This window comes from Anolis sagrei, chromosome Y (assembly GCF_037176765.1).
Source record: "Anolis sagrei isolate rAnoSag1 chromosome Y, rAnoSag1.mat, whole genome shotgun sequence".
In the NCBI taxonomy this organism is placed as follows: domain Eukaryota; kingdom Metazoa; phylum Chordata; class Lepidosauria; order Squamata; family Dactyloidae; genus Anolis; species Anolis sagrei.
In genome coordinates, this window is record NC_090035.1 from 32287657 (window position 1) to 32307100 (window position 19444).

Genomic DNA, 19444 nt, shown 5'->3' on the forward strand with positions numbered 1-19444 from the left:
TATAGCACCTCCATAATTCAGAAATAGCTTGAGGAGGTGAAAGAGGTGCAGCCTACATACCAACTCTCCTCAGGGGCAGCTGCACTTCGTTGCCCTTTCCCATCCTCAGTCTACTAGCAAGTGATAGCTCACACCTAACTTATGACACCACAACTGATAAAATCTATCTATGTTCCTCTGGACTTCTATGAAACTGATCAGTAGCCTAATACCATCATCAGATAAGACTCTCCCTCCACCCGCCCCAAGGACCTCATATAACATTTACCATTCCCCTGAGAAGCCCCAGGACTTTTTTTTACCGTTTTGTATTCAATCTGTACCTAAATAACTTTGTGTCTATTGGGATATGGGGGGAGCAGGGAGGGTATAAAAAGAACAGCTGAAACGTTATGGAGAGAGGGTTGGGTATTGGGGGGGGGGGGGGGGGAGAGATGGGGTCTATATTGTTAATTGCAGCAATAATATGTTTCATGCTTATATCTATGTTTGATGTTTTTATAGTTTTAATGGTTTTTATCTGTAGTTATATGTTATTGATTTAGGTATGTGATATTTTTATATATATGTGAGGCACTGAATTTGCCATTTATTATGTTGTAAACCACTTTGAGTCCCCCCAGGGGTGAGAAAAGCAGTATAAAAATGTAGTTAATAAATAAATAGCTTGAAGGCCTACAACAGCAATAAGAATAGTTAACTCCAGTTACTGGAAATGAGGGGGGGAAACATATTTCTTTGTCGTTTTTTAGTTTAACTTTGTTGGAAAGATCCTTGGACCCCAAGGCAACACCATCAAGCGGCTGCAAGAAGAAACCGGAGCAAAAATCTCTGTTCTGGGGAAAGGATCCATGAGAGACAAGGCAAAGGTAGGAACCATGGCCTGGAAACATAGTGACTATCACAATGCAGAACTCATGCAAATGTTTCTCTCATTGCAGTTGTCCCCTTTTTTGAGACTATATGTATTTTTAGTACCCTTAGATGTTGCTTTGCTTCATTTTCAGTGTTTGGTATGTGTTTAAGGCATGCTCTTAGAGAACTCTCAACCTCTTTCAGCTTTATGAAATTGTTAGGCTCTGAACTGATACGTTTTCCACAAACATGCTTCCTCGGGGTCAGTAGAGTGCTGTTCTGCGTAACAGTGTTTGAGATTTGGGATTTGATATTACATGGCATTGGATTTGTGGACAAGCGATTTCCTTGAATGGCCAAACCCTTGTTTTGTCCACGGCTACTTGCTGTCCTGTATTCTTGCTTCCTGATTGAAAAGCAGCATCAGTATGGCTACCTCCAAAGCTGAAAGTCATTTTTGATCGCATTATTAAGACAGTAGGACTGTTAATTTGCAACTCTCAATACCATACAACTGAAGAGGATGGCCTCATATGTATCAGTTCTTCCCTCAATGTATTGTTGAAGGCTTTCATGGCTGGAATCACTGGGTTGTAGGTTTTTCCGGGCTATATGGCCATGTTCTAGAGGCATTTTCTCCTGACGTTTCGCCTGCATCTATGGCAAGCATTCTCAGAGGTAGTGAGGTCTGTTGGAAGTAGGAAAATGGGTTTATATATCTGTGGAATAACGAGGGTAGCGCAAAGGACTCTTGTCTGCTGGAGCTAGGTGTGAATGTTTCAACTGACCACCTTAATTAGCATTTTAAGGCTTGGCAGTGCCTGGGGGAATCTTTTGTTGAAAAGTGATTAGATGTGCCTGATTGTTTACTCTCTGTTGTTTTGCTATTGTAATTTTAGAGTTTTTTTAATATTGGTAGCCAGATTTTGTTCATTTTCATGGTTTCCTCCTTTCTGTTGAAATTGTCCACATGCTTGTGGATTTCAATGGCTTTTCTTTGTAGTCTGACATAGTGGTTGTGAGAGTGGTCCGGCATTTCTGTGTTCTCAAATAATATGCTGTGTCCAGGTTGGTTCACCAGGTGCTCTACTTCTCTGGTTGAAGTAGTCTGCAGTGCCTTTCATGTTCCTTGATTGGTGTTTGGGCGCTGCGTTTGGTGGCTCCTATGTAGACTTGTCCACAGCTGCATGGTATACGGTAGACTCCTGCAGAGGTGAAAGGATCCCTCTTGTCCTTTGCTGAACGTAGCGTTTATTGGATTTTCTTGGTAGGTCTGTAGATGGTTTGTATGTTGTGTTTCCTCATCAGCTTCCCTATGCGGTCAGTGGTTCCCTTGATGTATGGCAAGAACTCTTTTCCTCTGGGTGGATCTTCGTCTTCACTCTCGTGGTTTGTTCTTGGTCTTGCAGCTCTTCTGATGTCTGAGGTGGAGTATCCAGTTCACCATGGAAAAAGAAAATGAAGGAAGACTGCCTTTTCTAGATGTCCTAGTCATCCGTAAACCAGATCAACAATTGGGTCACAAAAAAAGAAGCGCCATTAAAGCCTTGGCAGACCGTGCAAAAAGAATATGCGAACCCCATCTCCTCAAAGATGAACTGAACCACCTAAACTGGGCTCTACAACCCATTTTCCTACTTCCAACAGACCTCACTACCTCTGAGGATGCTTGCCATAGATGCAGGCGAAACGTCAGGAGAAAATGCCTCTAGAACATGGCCATATAGCCCGGAAAAACCTACAACAACCCAGTTCTTCCCTCAGGCAATATGTGATTGGTATGAGCTAGAGGCGGATGCTTCTACGTGCATCCCAGCCCAAAGCGTTGACTATTCAACAATTTATCCATGGTTTTGCTTTGGTTGGGACTACCAAAGACGCTGGCTATGGATCAGAAGACAAATCAGCCTAGATGCATGGCCCTCATGCAAAAAGATTTTGAGGTAACACCACAAGTCCCTCAGGTTCTCATTAGTGTTAGTTGGAGCCTTCTGACTGTAATGGATTCAGCCTGTGAGGGACTTGAATCAAGATCTCTGCTCCACTGTGAACCTATTTGGTGATTCTAAGTACATACATTTAAATTGGGAACGGATGCGAAACACTTCTGCAGTGATAAAATAATGATGAAATCCTCCCCCTTAATATTCATAGAATCATAGAATCATAGAATCAAAGAGTTGGAAGAGACCTCATGGGCCATCCAGTCCAACCCCCTGCCAAGAAGCAGGAATATTGCATTCAAATCACCCCTGACAGATGGCCATCCAACCTCTGCTTAAAAGCTTCCAAAGAAGGAGCCTCCACCACACTCCGGGGCAGAGAGTTCCACTGCTGAACGGCTCTCACAGTCAGGAAGTTCTTCCTAATGTTCAGATGGAATCTCCTCTCTTGTAGTTTGAAGCCATTGTTCCGCGTCCTAGTCTCCAAGGAAGCAGAAAACAAGCTTGCTCCCTCCTCCCTGTGGCTTCCTCTCACATATTTATACATGGCTATCATATCCCCTCTCAGCCTTCTCTTCTTCAGGCTAAACATGCCCAGTTCCCCAAGCCGCTCCTCATAGGGCTTGTTCTCCAGACCCTTGATCATTTTAGTCGCCCTCCTCTGGACACATTCCAGCTTGTCAATATCTCTCTTGAATTGTGGTGCCCAGAATTGGACACAATATTCCAGATGTGGTCTAACTAAAGCAGAATAGAGGGGTAGCATTACTTCCTTAGATCTAGACACTATGCTCCTATTGATGCAGGCCAAAATCCCATTGGCTTTTTTTGCTGCCACGTCACATTGTTGGCTCATGTTTAACTTGTTGTCCACGAGGACTCCAAGATCTTTTTCACACGTACTGCTCTCGAGCCAGGCGTCCCCCATTCTGTATCTTTGCATTTCATTTTTCCTGCCAAAGTGGAGTATCTTGCATTTGTCACTGTTGAACTTCATTTTGTTAGTTTTGGCCCATCTCTCTAATCTGTCAAGATCGTTTTGAATTCTGCTCCTGTCCTCTGGACTATTGGCTATCCCTCCCAATTTGGTGTCGTCTGCAAACTTGATGATCATGCCTTCTAGCCCTTCATCTAAGTCATTAATAAAGATGTTGAACAGGACCGGGCCCAGGACGGAACCCTGCGGCACTCCACTTGTCACTTCTTTCCAAGATGAGGAGGAAGCATTAGTGAGCACTCTCTGTGTTCGTCCACTTAACCAATTACAGATCCACCTCACCGTAGTTTTGCCTAGCCCACATTGGACTAGTTTCCTTGCCAGAAGGTCATGGGGGACCTTGTCGAAGGCCTTACTGAAATCCAGGTACGCTACATCCACGGCATTCCCCGCATCTACCCAGCTTGTAGCTCTATCGAAGAAAGAGATCAGATTAGTCTGGCATGACTTGTTTTTGATAAATCCATGTTGACTATTAGCGATGACTGCATTTGTTTCTAAGTGTTTGCAGACCGCTTCCTTAACAATCTTTTCCAAAATCTTGCCCGGTATCGACGTGAGGCTGACCGGACGGTAGTTGTTTGGGTCGTCCTTTTTTCCCTTCTTGAAGATTGGGACCACATTGGCCCTCCTCCAATCTGCTGGAACTTCTCCCGTTCTCCAAGAACTCTCAAAGATGGTTGCCAATGGTTCCGAAATGACTTCCTCTAGTTCCTTCAATACTCTGGGGTGTAGTTGATCTGGCCCTGGGGACTTAAACTCATTAAGAGCGGCCAGGTATTCCTGGACGACTTCTTTCCCAATTTGGGGTTGGATGTCCTCCAATCCCTCATCCACTCCATCTTGCTGAGGTTGAAGACTCTCTTTTTGTGAGAAGACCGAGGCAAAGAAGGTATTAAGTAGTTCTGCCTTTTCCCTGTCCCCTGTCAGCATTGCCCCATCTTCTCCACGAAGAGGTCCTATCGCCTCCTTGTTTTTCCTTTTTCTACTGACATAAGAATAGAAGCCCTTTTTATTGTTTTTAATGTCCCTGGCAAGCCTGAGCTCATTTTGTGCTTTAGCCTTGCGGACCTTTTCCCTACAGGTGTTGGCTATTTGTTTGAATTCTTCTTTGGTGATTTCTCCCTTTTTCCACTTCTTGTGCATGTCTCTTTTGTGTCTTAGCACAGTTAGAAGTTCTTTGGACATCCATTCTGGCTTCTTTGCACTTGTCCTATTTTTTCTCTTTGTTGGCACGGTTTGCAATTGCGCCTTGAGTATTTCACTCTTGAGAAATTCCCATCCATCCGTAACTCCCTTGTCTTTTAGTATCTGTGTCCACGGAATGCTGCTCAGCGTTTCCTTCATTTTTTTTGGAAATCAGCTCTCCTAAAGTCCAAAATGCGGGTTTGACTTGTCTTAGTTTCGGCCTTCCTTTGTACCTCAAATTGCAGGAGCACATGGTCACTTGCCCCTAAGGATCCTTCCACTTCGACCGCATCGATCAGCTCCTCCGCATTTGTTAGGATGAGATCAAGAGTAGCCAATCCCCTTGTTGCCTCTTCTACCTTCTGGACCATGAAATTGTCTGCAAGGCAAGCGAGGAATTTGTTGGACCTTGTACTCTTGGCCGAGTTTGTTTTCCAGCAAATATCGGGATAGTTGAAATCACCCATGACTACTACATCTCTTTTCTGTGCCTGTTTGGTCAACTGTTGGCAGAAGACTTCATCAAGTTCTTCCTCCTGGCTTGGGGGTCTGTAGTAGACGCCTACAACGACATCTTTTTGAGTCCCAGTTCCCTTGATTCTTATCCAGATTATTTCAAGCTGGTTTCCCAGATTGCTGTCTTGAATCTCTTCTGCAGCATAAGAGTTTTTGACATATAAGGCTACTCCGCCTCCTCTCCCCTTTGTTCGGTTTCTGTGAAAGAGGTTATACCCCTCGATATCTACATTCCAGCGATAGGAGTCATCCCACCAGGTTTCAGTGATCCCTATGATATCATATTTGTGGTGTTGTGCTAAAAGTTGGAGTTCGTCTTGTTTATTTCCCATGCTCTGTGCATTAGTGTAAAGACATTATTCAGGGAAGTATTCCCAATATTTGTTCCTTTTAATTAGTACACTGGGTAAAAAACTCCAGAAGACTCTTGGTATGTGATCTCATACTGTTCTGACTGTTCAACAACAAAGGATTGCATGTGAATATTGGAGCGGTTTGAATTTTTAAAAACAGTGTTTGTTTTCAGGAGGAAGAGCTGCGCAAAGGAGGTGATCCCAAATATGCTCACTTGAATATGGACTTACATGTCTTCATTGAAGTCTTTGGACCACCCTGTGAGGCTTATGGTCTTATGGCCCATGCCATGGAAGAAGTCAAGAAGTTCCTTGTTCCGGTACATAATTAATTACCTTTTTTCTTAAGTTCAGTATATAAAATCAGCAGGATTTGGTCTCCGTACGTGATGTTCTACAAAGTTGGTCTGCGGAATAGTGTCTTTGGGGATGATTAGCACATTCATTTCATCTTAAACTGCTGCTGAGAAAGTCACAATTTATTATCATTCGTAAGCATTGCTTGGGTGCTCTCACCAGTAATATATTGAGCTAATTTCACAGGTTGACCTCACACATTTTGTCAGATTATCCACTTTCACTGTGTCCAGTTCTAGTGTCAGTTCTGAATGGATACTGGTTATCTCCAAAATGTTATTAGAACTAGCCTGGCTATGCTGTTGTCTTTCTGGGAAAATGACTTCTAAGCTGCTGACAGTAAGGAAGACCGTGTCATGTTTTGAAAGGAGAATTGAGCTTATTTACCTCTCTTGTCTCGGTTAGGATATGATGGACGACATCTGCCAGGAGCAGTTTTTGGAGCTGTCCTATCTCAATGGGGTGCCGGAGACGACTCGAGGCCGTGGGATCCCTGTGAGGGGAAGGGGAGCCCTCCCCCCACCTCCCCCTGTCCCCAGGTAACAGATGGGAGGGGCTCTGGAGGTGGCCTCTGGACCTTTACAGTTGCATCTTGAAAAGTTTTTAAGTTTGTGCTTCATTCCCTTTGGACAGGTGGGGAAGCTAAACAGACTTGCTAGATCTTTCCATTTCTTTTATGTATGGACTAGATCAGCATTTTATCATGGTTTTTACCCATTTTGGGTTCCCAGAGGTTATTGAACAACAGCTCCCACCACTTTTGGTTATCTGCCACACAGACTGGGAATAATGGGGATTGCAACCCCACAGCCCTTGTGGCTCTGAGGTTGGGAAAAGGTTCAAGAGCCTTTTAAGGTCACTCTGTCTAATTATTATTTGAAGTGCTTTATTGTGTTACATTTCTCAGGTGTTGAATGTTTGCCCATCTTTTGTTGTACACTGCCCTGAATCCCTTTTGGGAGATAGTATGGTATAGAAATATATTATTATTATTATTATTATTATTATTATTATTGTCATCATTACATTCACAAGCCTTGTATCAAAATCCAACCCCCAGTCTCTTGGCTATACAGAACAAACGACAGCCTTCAAATGTTCCTGTTTCCCAGGCATGGGCAAACCTGGGCCCTCCAAGTGATTTGGACTTCAGCTCCCACAATTTGTTAGAAATTGTGGGAGTTGAAGTGCAAAACACCTCAAGGGCCCAAGTTTGTCCATGCCTGCTGTATTGCAACTCTCATCATGGTGTCTTAATCATGAGGAATACAGGGGTTTTGATCCAGCATCTGAAGGAGGGCCACAAGCAATGACATTCACCCCGAAGGCCTTGAGTTTGACATAGGTGTTCTAAGTGGTCCTTCTGACTGTGTTTCACAAAGTTCTTTCACCCCGTGTTAATTTTATAGACTATAATAATAAAATGTTATTTTATTTTAGACCACCCTCTCTCCCTGAAGGGACTCAGGGCGGTTTACACACATAAAAAAGCAAGCATGCAGTGCCTCTGGTGAACACAAACTTCTCAAAATAATACACAATAAAGCAAGAGTAATAACAGTAAGCACCAACTTCCGCTCTTGGCCAGAGTGAGGGGGGTGGGGGGGCAGGGAACAGTTCCACCTTGTCTCCTGTGCTTATAATGTAATGTAATGTAATATATTATACATATAATATTTATAATATTATAATGTAATGCAATATAATACTAATAATATTTTATTTTTTATATATATATATATATATATATATATATATATAATATTACTAATAATATTACAATATAATGGTATAGTACAATATAGTAATACTTAATACTGATTTTGTACTATGCTAATAACATAATATATTGTGCGTGTGTGTGTATATATATATCTCTCTAAGCTGCTCTGAGTCCCCTTCTGGGTGAGAAGGGCAGCATATAAATGTAATAAATAAATATGATGAAGAATTCAGCATTGTGATGAAAAATAAAACAAAATCATCCAACAAGACATAGTTAACTAAAACATAAGTAAACATTACAACAAATACCCTAAAAACAATTTGAAATATATTAAAAATGGCTGGCGCTGATGTTCATTTGAAATGTAACGTGGCAGCCATATAGTACAAGTGGGACTAGCCAGCATTCCAAGTAGTTAAAGTGTCTTAGTCCAACTCCTCTTCATGCTCTAAAGTGCATAGGTGCATTTCTAGAAGTTTCTTAAAGGAAAGGAGGGTGGGGAGCATTTTTACTACTTTAGGGAGAGGGTTCCAGATACGGAGAAGATCCCCTCTCTTGTTCCCACCAAACAAGCTCATGATGGAGGTGGGACCGAGAGGAGGGCCTCCTCTGTTGACCGCAGTGCACGGTATGGTCTGTATAGGGAGATGCAATTAGGCAAATAGTCTGGACCCAAATAGATCTCTGATGCAAGGCCTCGACATTAGCCCTTCCTTGTAGGTTGCTGTCCTCTCATCCTGTGGGGACGAAAGGGGCCTTTGTGGGCAAAGACGCCTTGTGCCTGAGTCTTCCTTCCTTCTTTTTCAGGGGCCGTGGCGTGGGCCCACCTCCCCCTCCTCCGCGTGGAGCCCTGGTCCGAGGGGCCCTGGTGAGAGGCGCCATCGCCAGAGGAGCATCCGTGGCCCGGGGCGTGCCCCCACTACCAGCGGTGAGAGGCGCCCCTGGCCCAAGAGTGCGTGCCGCGGGCATTCAGAGAATACCTCTTCCTCCCCCTCCTGCACCAGAGAGCTATGGAGATTATGTAAGAAACTTTTAGTGTTGTGCCCATTCTCAGGGATCTAGTGCATGTCAAGCCCTTCATTCAAAAGAGCAGGATGCCATGCAGGTAAAGCCAAACCTACATCTTCACTTCACTTCACTTTATTTCTTAATTAGTCGCTCTCCACCAAGGTGTTCCGAGCGACTTACAGTCTAAAATAGCATTTACACAATATAAAAACATTCAGCATAAAAACATTCAACAGTGACTATTTGGCAAATTAGATCTGATTACTTAAATGCACAACCAAACAGCCAAGTCTTGAGTGCCTTTACAAAAGGTCGCAACTCCGACATTGCTCTAATGTATGGAGGCAATGAGTTGCACAGAATTGGAGCATAGGTCGAAAAAGCTCTACGCCTTGTAGCTTCCGGGTGTACCTCCTTAAAGCTCAGTATATATAGGCGATTTTCCTGGGTGGATCGAGGTGACCACTGATGGAGAAAAGGAATGAGGTGGTCCCCAAGATATAAAGGTCCTTGGCCATTTTGAGCTCTAAATGTCAGGATCAGTATCTTGTAAGAGATCCGATGTTCAATTGGTAGCCACTAGAAGATTACTTCAATACCCTTGACCAAGAATTCCTGAGGGAAACCATCTTTCATTTAAATGTCTCTTGACATTTGTTTGTTATACAGTAAATTCTGTTAATCACCAATCTCTAGCTGCTATATGACACTTGAGAACGAACTGAACTGAAAATAGAGGAAGTAGTTCCCAGCAGAAGCTGTCCTGAGTGGTCTCCCTTGTCTGTTGCTTTAGCTAAACTGCTTGTGCAATTCATGCTCTAATGGGTTGCAGGAAAACTGTAGAGTTGGACCATTGCTACAATACCATTCTCAAATGAGTTGACTTACAAAACCATTTTGAACTCTCAATTGAAGCTGCTTTCTTATAGTACAAATGCCACTGATTAAGCAAGAGAGCAGAAACCATGACAGCATCCTTTGTGTTTCTCTGAATGTTCATCTGCATTTATTCTTTCATGTTTTAAAAGATTATCATCCAATCCAGGCATGCTTCCTTCTCTTACTTCCTATCATGAATATATTATTAGACTTGGAACCTGTGGCATTAAAGCTTGCTAAATTCTATTATCCTTGTTTTGTATCTCAGTTTGTTCTCTCAAATGAATTTCACAAAGGGGAAACTGGAAGCCTTTCATTACTACATGCCAAAGAAAAAAACAGCACAGTAATGGGTTCCATTTTCCAAACTGGGCCACAGTAAACTGCCAACTCACAGCAGCCGTTCCCAATAACGACACAGGACTCAGATCCATAATCAATTAGAAACTTTTACTTCTGAATGTTCAGACACAAAGAAAGCCGGGATTGACCAGCAGCCGCTGGTCATCTCTTTTATACCCTCCCCCACATTTGAAAACCTTTTTCCCGCCAAGCTGAAAGTCCCGCGCAACGCTCCCGCCAAATGCCAACTGCTTTCCCCCGAGGTCACAAGCTGCACAGTCCTTATCAGAGTCCTAGGTCAGGACCCTGGTTTTTAGCGCCAAAATCGAAGGCCTGCAAACCGGTTCCTGACATGACGCCCTCCTCCTCCTCTTCTTCCTGTAAAGGAGATACATATCAATTCTACAGTCCTTCTTCATCCAGCGATCCTTGGTAATTTTTAAATAGGCTATAATGGAATGTTTTGTGTACCTTCCCCAAAACCCTTGGCAGTCGTAACTTATACGTGACGTCATTGATTTTGTTGGATATCCTAAAGGGACCTATATACCGAGGGGATAATTTTTTGGATGGGGTGTCCAACTTAAGATTTTTGGTTCTGAGCCAAACTAAATCCCCCTCCTCCAGCTTGTCCCCTTCCCTCCTCTTTCAATCTGCGAATAGCTTATACCTCCATTGTGCTTCCCGCAGTGACTTCACCACCTCCTCCCAGCTGGCTTTTACTTTATCTGGCCATCCCTCCTTTACCCAGGATTCATCCTCCTCCCAATCCGGCAGCCTCGGCAAAGGGGCTATCTCTCGGCCATAAACTATTTCGAACGGGGACTTCCCTGTTGATGCGTGACAGGCCCCGTTATATGCAACTTCTGCATTCTCACCCTGGGCTGAGAATTGCGGTATATAAGAGCAGTAAATAAATAAATATGGGAAAAGACCTGCCCAATCGTTCTGCCAGTGATTTGTGTACGTCCTCAAGAACAGCCCCAATGTCTGTTGTGTACGCTCGACCCCACCCCACCCCACCCCGTTCGTCATGGGATGGAACGCGGAGCTCAGGCTCCTCTCTACTCCCAGTAATTGCATGAATTTCTCCCAAAACTTTGCTGTAAATTGGACCCCTCTATCACTAATGACCTGGTCGGGACACCCATGCAGTCGATAGATGTGTTTTATAAACAGTTTCGCCAACTTTTCTGCAGATGGCAGCTTGGGTAGCGTGATGAAATGCGCCTGCTTAGAAAATAAATCCAGCACTGTCCAGACATAGCGTTGCCCCCAGCTAACTGGAAGTTCGCCCACAAAGTCCATGGCGATCGTGCTCCACGGTTTAGACAGCTCCACTACACTCTCTACAGCAACCCCGCGAGCTTTTGGGTGGATACCTTGTTCCTTGCACATGTGTCACACTGGGATATGTACAATTTTGTGTCCCCCTCATCCTGGGCCACCAACACTGTCACGCTAACAGTTTCATTGTTTTAGTGACCCTCAAATGTCCCGCGCCCTTACTGTCGTGGCATCTTAATCATCATTTTCCCTCGCACGCTCCCTGGGACATATAATTTCCGGTTTACGAATCCCAATCCATCCTTCCATTCCACGTTTTCCTTGTTTCTCTCCAGCCATTCATCCCCTTGTATGCTCGTTTCAGCTCCTTCTCCCATCCCCCTTCTCTGCTTTCTACTCCCACAAGCCTCTGGCTGCGTTCCGCCTCTGCCCTGGTCTGCACCGCCATGCCCCACTGTTGTTCTGAGAAAATACTCCCTCTTTGGTCTTGCTCCCTCCCTTCATTTTGTGGCATACGGGAAAGCGTATCTGCTAAGATATTTTGCTTTCCCTTGTGAAACTTCAGCTTGAAATCGAATCTGGTGAAGTACTGAGCCCACCTTATTTGTTTCGCTGACAGCTTTTGGGGTGATGTGATATATTGCAAATTTTTATGCTGGGTCCATACCTCAAAAGGTATGCCGCTTCCCTCTAAAAGATGCCTCCAAGTCTCCAAAGCTTTTAATATCAACAATACAATACAATAAGCCTTTATTGGCATAACATGGCAGAGAGTATAAAAACATGGTACACGAAATAAAAAGGGCTTCTCGTTTGCTACACATTCAGTTTGCAGACTTCATTCAGGAATCTTGCCACTGAAAGGCAGCAGCTAAAGTCCTGGCAATTTAAAAGCAAAATCACTTTGTCAGAATCGCTGCGGTTCTTCAGTGAATCTATGGCTTGTGTTAGCAGGCTGGATCTTAGCTCCTGGTAGAGTGGACAGTGCAGGAGAATATGCGGTATGGAGTCTAGCTGTCCTGTGCTGCAGAGGCAGACCCTCTTGTCGCTCGGGAGGCCGTTGAGTCTTCCTCTATGGAGCGGCGATGGCATGATGTTAAATCTAGCCAGCATGTAGGCTCTTCTGTAAGAGGGGTTGGTGAGCTCTGTGATGTAGAAGGCTGGATTTCCCTGTGTGTATGGAATTGCCAAGTTGATAGGTGAGCAGGATTTGTTTGCCAAGCTCAACAATTGGTTGTGGTCCCTTTCTAGCAGCCTCCTTTTGATGAGGGTAAAAATCTCAGGAAAAGATAGTAGGGTCAGGAAATTGCTGTCGTAGCCCAATTCCCCGATCTTTGCTAGGACAGTTGAGCACCATTTGGAGTGGTGGAGTTCGCTCAAGGTGAGTTGAGTCAAAGAGTCTCTGGGACTTTGATAGTGTATAGATAGCCAAAATTTAATGACGATTAGCCAGATAGTAGCCTCAATAGAATATTGCCCAGATTCAAGACAAAGAACTGCATACGGGACACAGTTGGGGGCACCATATAGTTTGTGGAGGAATTTCAAATGAAAAGATCAGATGGCGCTGTTATTGGGGGTTAACCAAATGGGTGCTCCATAGAGAAGTTGTGACATCGCCTTTGCTTTGAAGACTTGCAGAGCTAGGGGGATATATTGGTTACCCCTGGAGTGGAAGAACCTCCTGGTCGCACTGCCACTCGATTTGGCCCGGGCCAGTGTATATTTTAAGTGGGTGGACCATGACAAGTTGTTGCTAAACCAGAGACCTAGGTATTTGAAATGTTTTACTTGCTCAATATAATGGCCCTTTATCTTCCAGACTTGTCTTTTGTTGCTTTTCCCAAACGCCAAGATTTTGGTTTTATCGTAGTTCACCTGCAGTTCGTTCGTCTCGCAAAAATCAACAAATTTATGCAGGAGTCTTTTTAAGCCCACATGAGAGAGGGATAATAGGGCTGCATCATCCGCAAATAGCAAAAGGGGGACATGCTTTGGGCCAATCTTGGGGCTATGCCCATCAACTTGAGCCAGGGCTGTAGGGAGATCGTGCAAAAAGATGTTGAAAAGGAGTGGGGCTAGTACGCACCCTTGTTTGACTCCCTTTTGAACCAGGATCGGGTTTGACAGGCATCCCCTGTAGTCTTTCGCCTGGCAGAGGTTTTGGTTGTGCAATTTCTTAATCAAGAAGAGGAGTCTTGGGTCTATGTTGAGGGCTACTAGTTTTTCCCACAACTTTTCTCTATTCACAGAGTCAAATGCCCCCTTCAGGTCCAAAAAGGCCACGTTTAGCTTATTAGGGCAATTTTTTGAGTATTTGTTGGCTAGGTGGGCCAAGATGTGAGTCTGGTCTAATGTTGATTTCCCCTTAGAGAATCCTGCTTGTTCTGGGCCAATTATGTTGTTTTGGTTGACCCATGATTCTAGCTTAGTTTGCAGGAGCTTGGCATACATCTTCCCTATTATGGAGAGCAGGCTAATGGGCCGATAGTTCGTTGGATCGTTTTGGTCTCCTTTTTTGAATATTGGGACCATTATAGAGGAGGTCCATGCCTTTGGCATGTACCCCATTTCGTTGATCCTTGTGAAGAGGTTTGCTAGTAGATTTGCCCACCACAGTGGGTTTGCCTTCAGTATTTCAGGGATAATGGCATCGCTACCTGGGGCCTTATTTGTCTTTAGGTTGAGCTTTTAATATCAATAGCACCTCCTTTCCCCACACCGGCCAGTTTCTCTCAGCTTTGCTGAACTTTTTTGATATGCACCTACATGGTTTCAACACACCCTCCAGGTCCCTTTGCATCAACGCTGCCCCATAGGCCCAATCTGATGCATCACAATGAATCACGAATTGTTTGGTCAGGTCGGGGTGGACTAAAATGGGCTCCTCTGTGAACCGGCGTTTCAGTTCCTCAAAAGCTCTCTGACATTCTAATGACCAAGCTAACCTTGCCCCTGGGGATCGTACCTTGGCCGTCTCCCCACTCCCCTTCGTCTTCAACAATTCCGTGAGGAGTAGTGTCAGTTGGGGGAAGTCCTTTATAAATGTCTGAAAAAAATGGCAAATCCCAGGAATGATGGCAACTGCTTGCGTGTCTTAGGGGGTTCCCAATCCCTCACATCCTCTACCTTTGAGGGGTCCATTGCAACCCCCCCCCCTTGCGAGATTCTGTATCCGAGGAAATCTATCTGCTCCTTATTGAACTCGCATTTGGACAGTTTAGCAAACAGCTTCGTCTCCCTCAATTTCTGAAGCACTTCCCTCACTAACTTCACGTGGGCCTGTCAATTGCGGCTAAATATTATTACATCATCTACAAAGCAATACATGCCACGGTACAACAATGGATGCAGCACCTCATTGATCATTTGCATAAATGCCCCTCCCGAGCCTTTTAGTCTGAAGGGACACACACAGAAGTTAAAAAAGCCGTTTTCCATCTGTCCTCAGGCCATATTCATAACTTATGGTAGGCCTCAATCCAATTTTCGTGAACACCCGTCCCTCTGACAGTCTCGATAACAAGTCCTTGGTTAGAGGCAAAGGGTAACTGTTGGTGGTGCTCACTGCGTTCAGCCCCCTATAGTCCTCAGTGAGCCATCCTTCTTGTGCCTGAATAGCACGGGGGCCCCCAAGGGGGATTTGGACGGTTCTATGAATCCTTGGGCTAAATTCTTATCTATATACTTTCTCAGCTCTTCCATCTCTCTTTTTGACATGGGATGCAGTCTACTCTTAGATAAATTAGCGTCTTTGTTAAGTTCAATTTTCACTTCCACCCTTCTCAGAGGGGGATGTTGATCTCCCTCCTTTTCGTCAAATTTCCTGCACCCAGTCTGGCAGTATGGTCCCTTCCCCTCTACAGCACTCCCCCTTCGGTGCTTCTGGGAAACTCAGGCTGCCCTTCTTCCAATTGACATGCAGGTTTGCCTCCTTCAGCCACGGCATTCCCAAGATCACATTATAAGTTGCCATTGGGGACACTATGAATGTGATGTTGCCCTCCCAATTGCCTATCTTGCATCGCACCTTCTCCACCTCAAACTGCGCCGGAGCCCCGGCTGCCACTGATCCGTCTAGCTGGGAAATTGCTATGGGGGCTGATAATATTGTTTTCTCACATTTCAGTTCGTCCGCTAACTCTGGGGCCATAATGTTCCTGGAGCATCCACAATCTATGAGAGCTTTGCAGCCCGGAGACCGGAGAAGAAAATAAATAAATAATGGAAGAAATAAAAATATATTCAAATAATATTAATGGATTGAATTCTCAGAATAAAAGAAATAAAGATTTTTACAATCTAAAAAAGAAAAAGTTTCATATTATAGCACTTCAAGAAACACACATAAGGGAAGACCACATAAAACACTTATAAAATAAAAGTTTGGGCCAGTCATTCATAGCCTCAGCACAGGAAAAAAAAGGGAGGTGGTAATATATGTAAACAGGGACATTCCAGCGGAAGTAGCATTTAAGGATGAGGAGGGAAGGTTCCTGGGGGTAAATATAAAAGTACAAGATCAGAAACGCTTAATCTGCAACATTTATGCGCCCAATGACTCTAAGATAAAATTTACAGAGAAATTAAAAAAGAAGATAGACGAGCAGGAATACGATCACTTAGTAATTATGGGAGACTTCAATGGGGTCATAGATAGAGAACTAGACAGAAGTAAGACAAATTACAATACTAAGAAAACCAAAGACAAAGGAAACCTCCCTAACATAATGATAAGGATGATGAAAAAATTAAATCTAAAAGATATTTGGAGAACAAAAAATGGAAGCAAAAAAGATTATACATATTATTCGGCCAGGTTCCAAAATTGGTCCAGGATAGATATGATGTGGACAACAATTCAATTGATAGGGAAAATAAAGAGCTTTAAGATTAGGTTCTTGTGGGTTTTTTCGGGCTATAGAGCCATGTTCTAGAGGCATTTCTCCTGACGTTTCGCCTGCATCTATGGCAAGCATCCTCAGAGGTTGGTGAGGTCTGTTGGAAGTAGGAAAAATGGGTTTATATATCTGTGGAATGGCTGGGGTGGGGCAAGGAGCTCTTCCCTGCTGCAGTTAGGTGTGAATGTTTAGCTGATCACCTTCATTAGCATTTGAAGGCCTGCCTGAGCCTGGGAAAATCTGTTGCTGGGAGGTGTTAATCTGTGCCTGGTTTTTTCCTCTCTGTTGTTTAGCTGTTATAATTTTAGAGTTTTTTAATACTGGTAGCCAGATTTTGTTCATTTTCATGGTCTCTTCCTTTCTGTTGAAATTGTCCACATGCTTGTGGATTTAAGATTCTTCCAAGGATTGACTCAGACCATTGCCCCCTGGAGTTAAGAATGGAAATAAGAGGTAGATCAAGAAGATGGAGATTAGACGAAAACTTGATAAAAAGAGAGGAAGATATTGAAGAAATCAGAAACAAATTAAAAGAATATTTTGAACTGAACGATAATACAGAAACAAGCATATCAAACTTGTGGGAAGCAAGTAAAGCAGTAATCCGGGGTCACTTTATACAACAAAAAATAACCAGAAATAAGCAGAAAATGAAAAAGATGAATGAAATTAAGAGAGAATTAGAAAAGGAGGAACAAAAACTCAAAAAAAGTCCAAAGAATAAAGAAGTAAAAAGTAAGTTAGAGAATCTACGGAAGCAATTAGACTTACTGGAATTAGAGGAGAAGGAAAAACAATTAAAATATATAAGACAAAATTATTTCATGAACACAAATAAGTCAGGAAGATGGTTAGCGAATAAGCTACGGAAAAAAAGAGAAAAATCACATATAATCAAAATAAGAGATAGACAAAATATATACCCAAGAAAAAGAGATTAGAAGTCAATTCTTTAACTTCTATAAGAAATTATATCAGAATGAGAAGATCGATAGGGAAAAGATATATCAATATTTAGGAAAACAAAAAATACAAAAGATGTCAGATAAACAAAGGGAAACTCTTAAGGAAATAAGAGATAAAAATGGCAATAAAAAATTTAAAACCAAATAAAGTACCAGGTCCAGATGGATTATCATCTGGCTATTACAAAACCTTCCAACAAGAATTCACACCATACCTGAAGAAAATAATGAATAATATAAGAATATATAAAGAAATACCAAATTCCTGGAGACAGGCCAATATATCAGTAATACACAAGGAGAATTCGGACCCAGAGGAAGTTAAAAATTACCGCCCAATATCGTTACTCAATGTAGACTACAAGATTTTTACTAGCATTCTAGCGGAAAGACTAAAAACAACACTAGATTCATATATAGAGGAAGATCAAGCGGGCTTTCTGCCTAATAGACAACAGAGAGATAATGTGAGGACAGTGATAGACTTGATTGAATATTACGAAATTTACCACCAAAAGAAAGTAATGTTTATGGCCGTAGATGCCGAGAAGGCATTCGATAATGTCAATTGGGATTTTTTTAAATTTTTAATGAGAGAGATTGATGTGGGTTATTATTTTCAAAATTCAGTAGAAACAATTTATGAAAAACAAGAGGCCAAAATTATAATTAATGGACAGGAAACAGAGAAGATCCAGATAGAAAAAGGAACGAGACAGGGCTGTCCCCTTTCACCCCTAATATTTGTCCTATCACTAGAAGTAATGCTAAAAAGAATAAGAGAAGAGAAGGCTCTAGAGGGTGCTAGAATACAAGGATTGGACTACAAATACAAAGCATTTGCGGACGACATAATTTGTATGATAGAAAACCCAAAAGAAAAAACAGGAATTTGGCTAGAAGTAATAAAAAACTATGGTGAAGTGGCAGGGTTTAAAATAAATCTGGAAAAGACAAAAGCAATAACAAAAAACATTGGAGAAAGGGAAAAGGAAGAGATTAAAAGAAAATGGAATGTACAAATCGTTCCAAAAATAAAGTATCTAGGGATCCAGATAATGGCAAAAAATTTGCATCTTTTACAAAATAATTATTTAGATAAATTGAGAGAAATTAAAGAAGATATGGAAAAATGGAAAAAGTCAAACTTATCACTAATGGGGAGGATTGCATCAATTAAGATGAAAATTTTACCAAAAATGATATTCTTATTTCAGAATTTACCCATAATTAGGAATATGAATTTGATTAAAAAATGGAACAGAGATATTTCAAAATTCATCTATAACAACAAGAAACCAAGGATACACTATAAAAATTTAATAGAACAAAAAGAAAGAGGTGGATTGGCAGCCTCGGATTTAAAAACTTACTTTGAAGCCTGTGCCCTAACATGGGCCAGAGACTGGACCATGCTTAAGAAAAAGAAATTACTAACTCTTGAGGGAATAGATCCAAGAGCGGAGTGGCACCATTACATTTGGTATAAAGGGAAAGAAAAAGAAAAAAACTTTGGGAACCATTTCACAAGGTCTGCAATCCTAAAAGTCTGGGAAAAGTATAGATTAAAACTGTACACCAGAACACCACTCTGGGTATCGCCTCTGGAGGCGACGCAAAGAAGGTGTCTAGGGTGGAATGACTGGCCCGTTTACAGGGAAATACTAAAAATTAGACAAGGAGTGACAGAAATAAAGGAAAACAGGAATTAGTCCTACTTGACAAAAATATAACATGGTTTCAGTACTGGCAAATTAAAGAAAAATTTAAATTGGATAGGAAACTAGGCTTTGCACAAGGTAACGAACTTTGGGATAACATCATGGAATCAGAAAGGAAGTTGATAACTAAGCTATACAAAAAAATATTAGAATGGCATCTGGAACAAAAGGAGGAGAAAAATTATATGAGAAGATGGAACGAAAACGTACAAAGAAACATTAGGAAAGAAGAGTGGAAGGAAATTTGGAGAAAAAGATTAAAGTACACGTACGCAATAGAGCTCAGGGAAAATTGGGTGAAAATGTCACAAAGATGGTACCTAACACCGAAAAAATTAGGCAGAATATATAACAATACCAGCACGGCCTGCTGGAAATGCAGGAGCAAAGAAGGGTCCTTTTTTCA

At 42.5% G+C, this 19444-nt stretch overlaps 1 protein-coding gene across 2 annotated transcripts in view; it reads left to right on the plus strand.

The window, feature by feature from the left end:
• The window catches only part of LOC137095186 (KH domain-containing, RNA-binding, signal transduction-associated protein 1-like), an 85491-nt gene that overhangs the window by 34548 nt on the left and 31499 nt on the right, over positions 1 to 19444 (plus strand). The window contains exons 3-6 of one of the 2 annotated variants that reach the window (XM_067461555.1): positions 753 to 869; positions 6026 to 6172; positions 6615 to 6748; positions 8743 to 8863. In XM_067461555.1, the coding sequence (XP_067317656.1) occupies positions 753 to 869; positions 6026 to 6172; positions 6615 to 6748; positions 8743 to 8863 (519 nt within the window). Of the gene's footprint in view, positions 1 to 752; positions 870 to 6025; positions 6173 to 6614; positions 6749 to 8742; positions 8957 to 19444 lie in introns of both variants that reach the window. The other variant, XM_067461554.1, reaches the window with a different exon arrangement.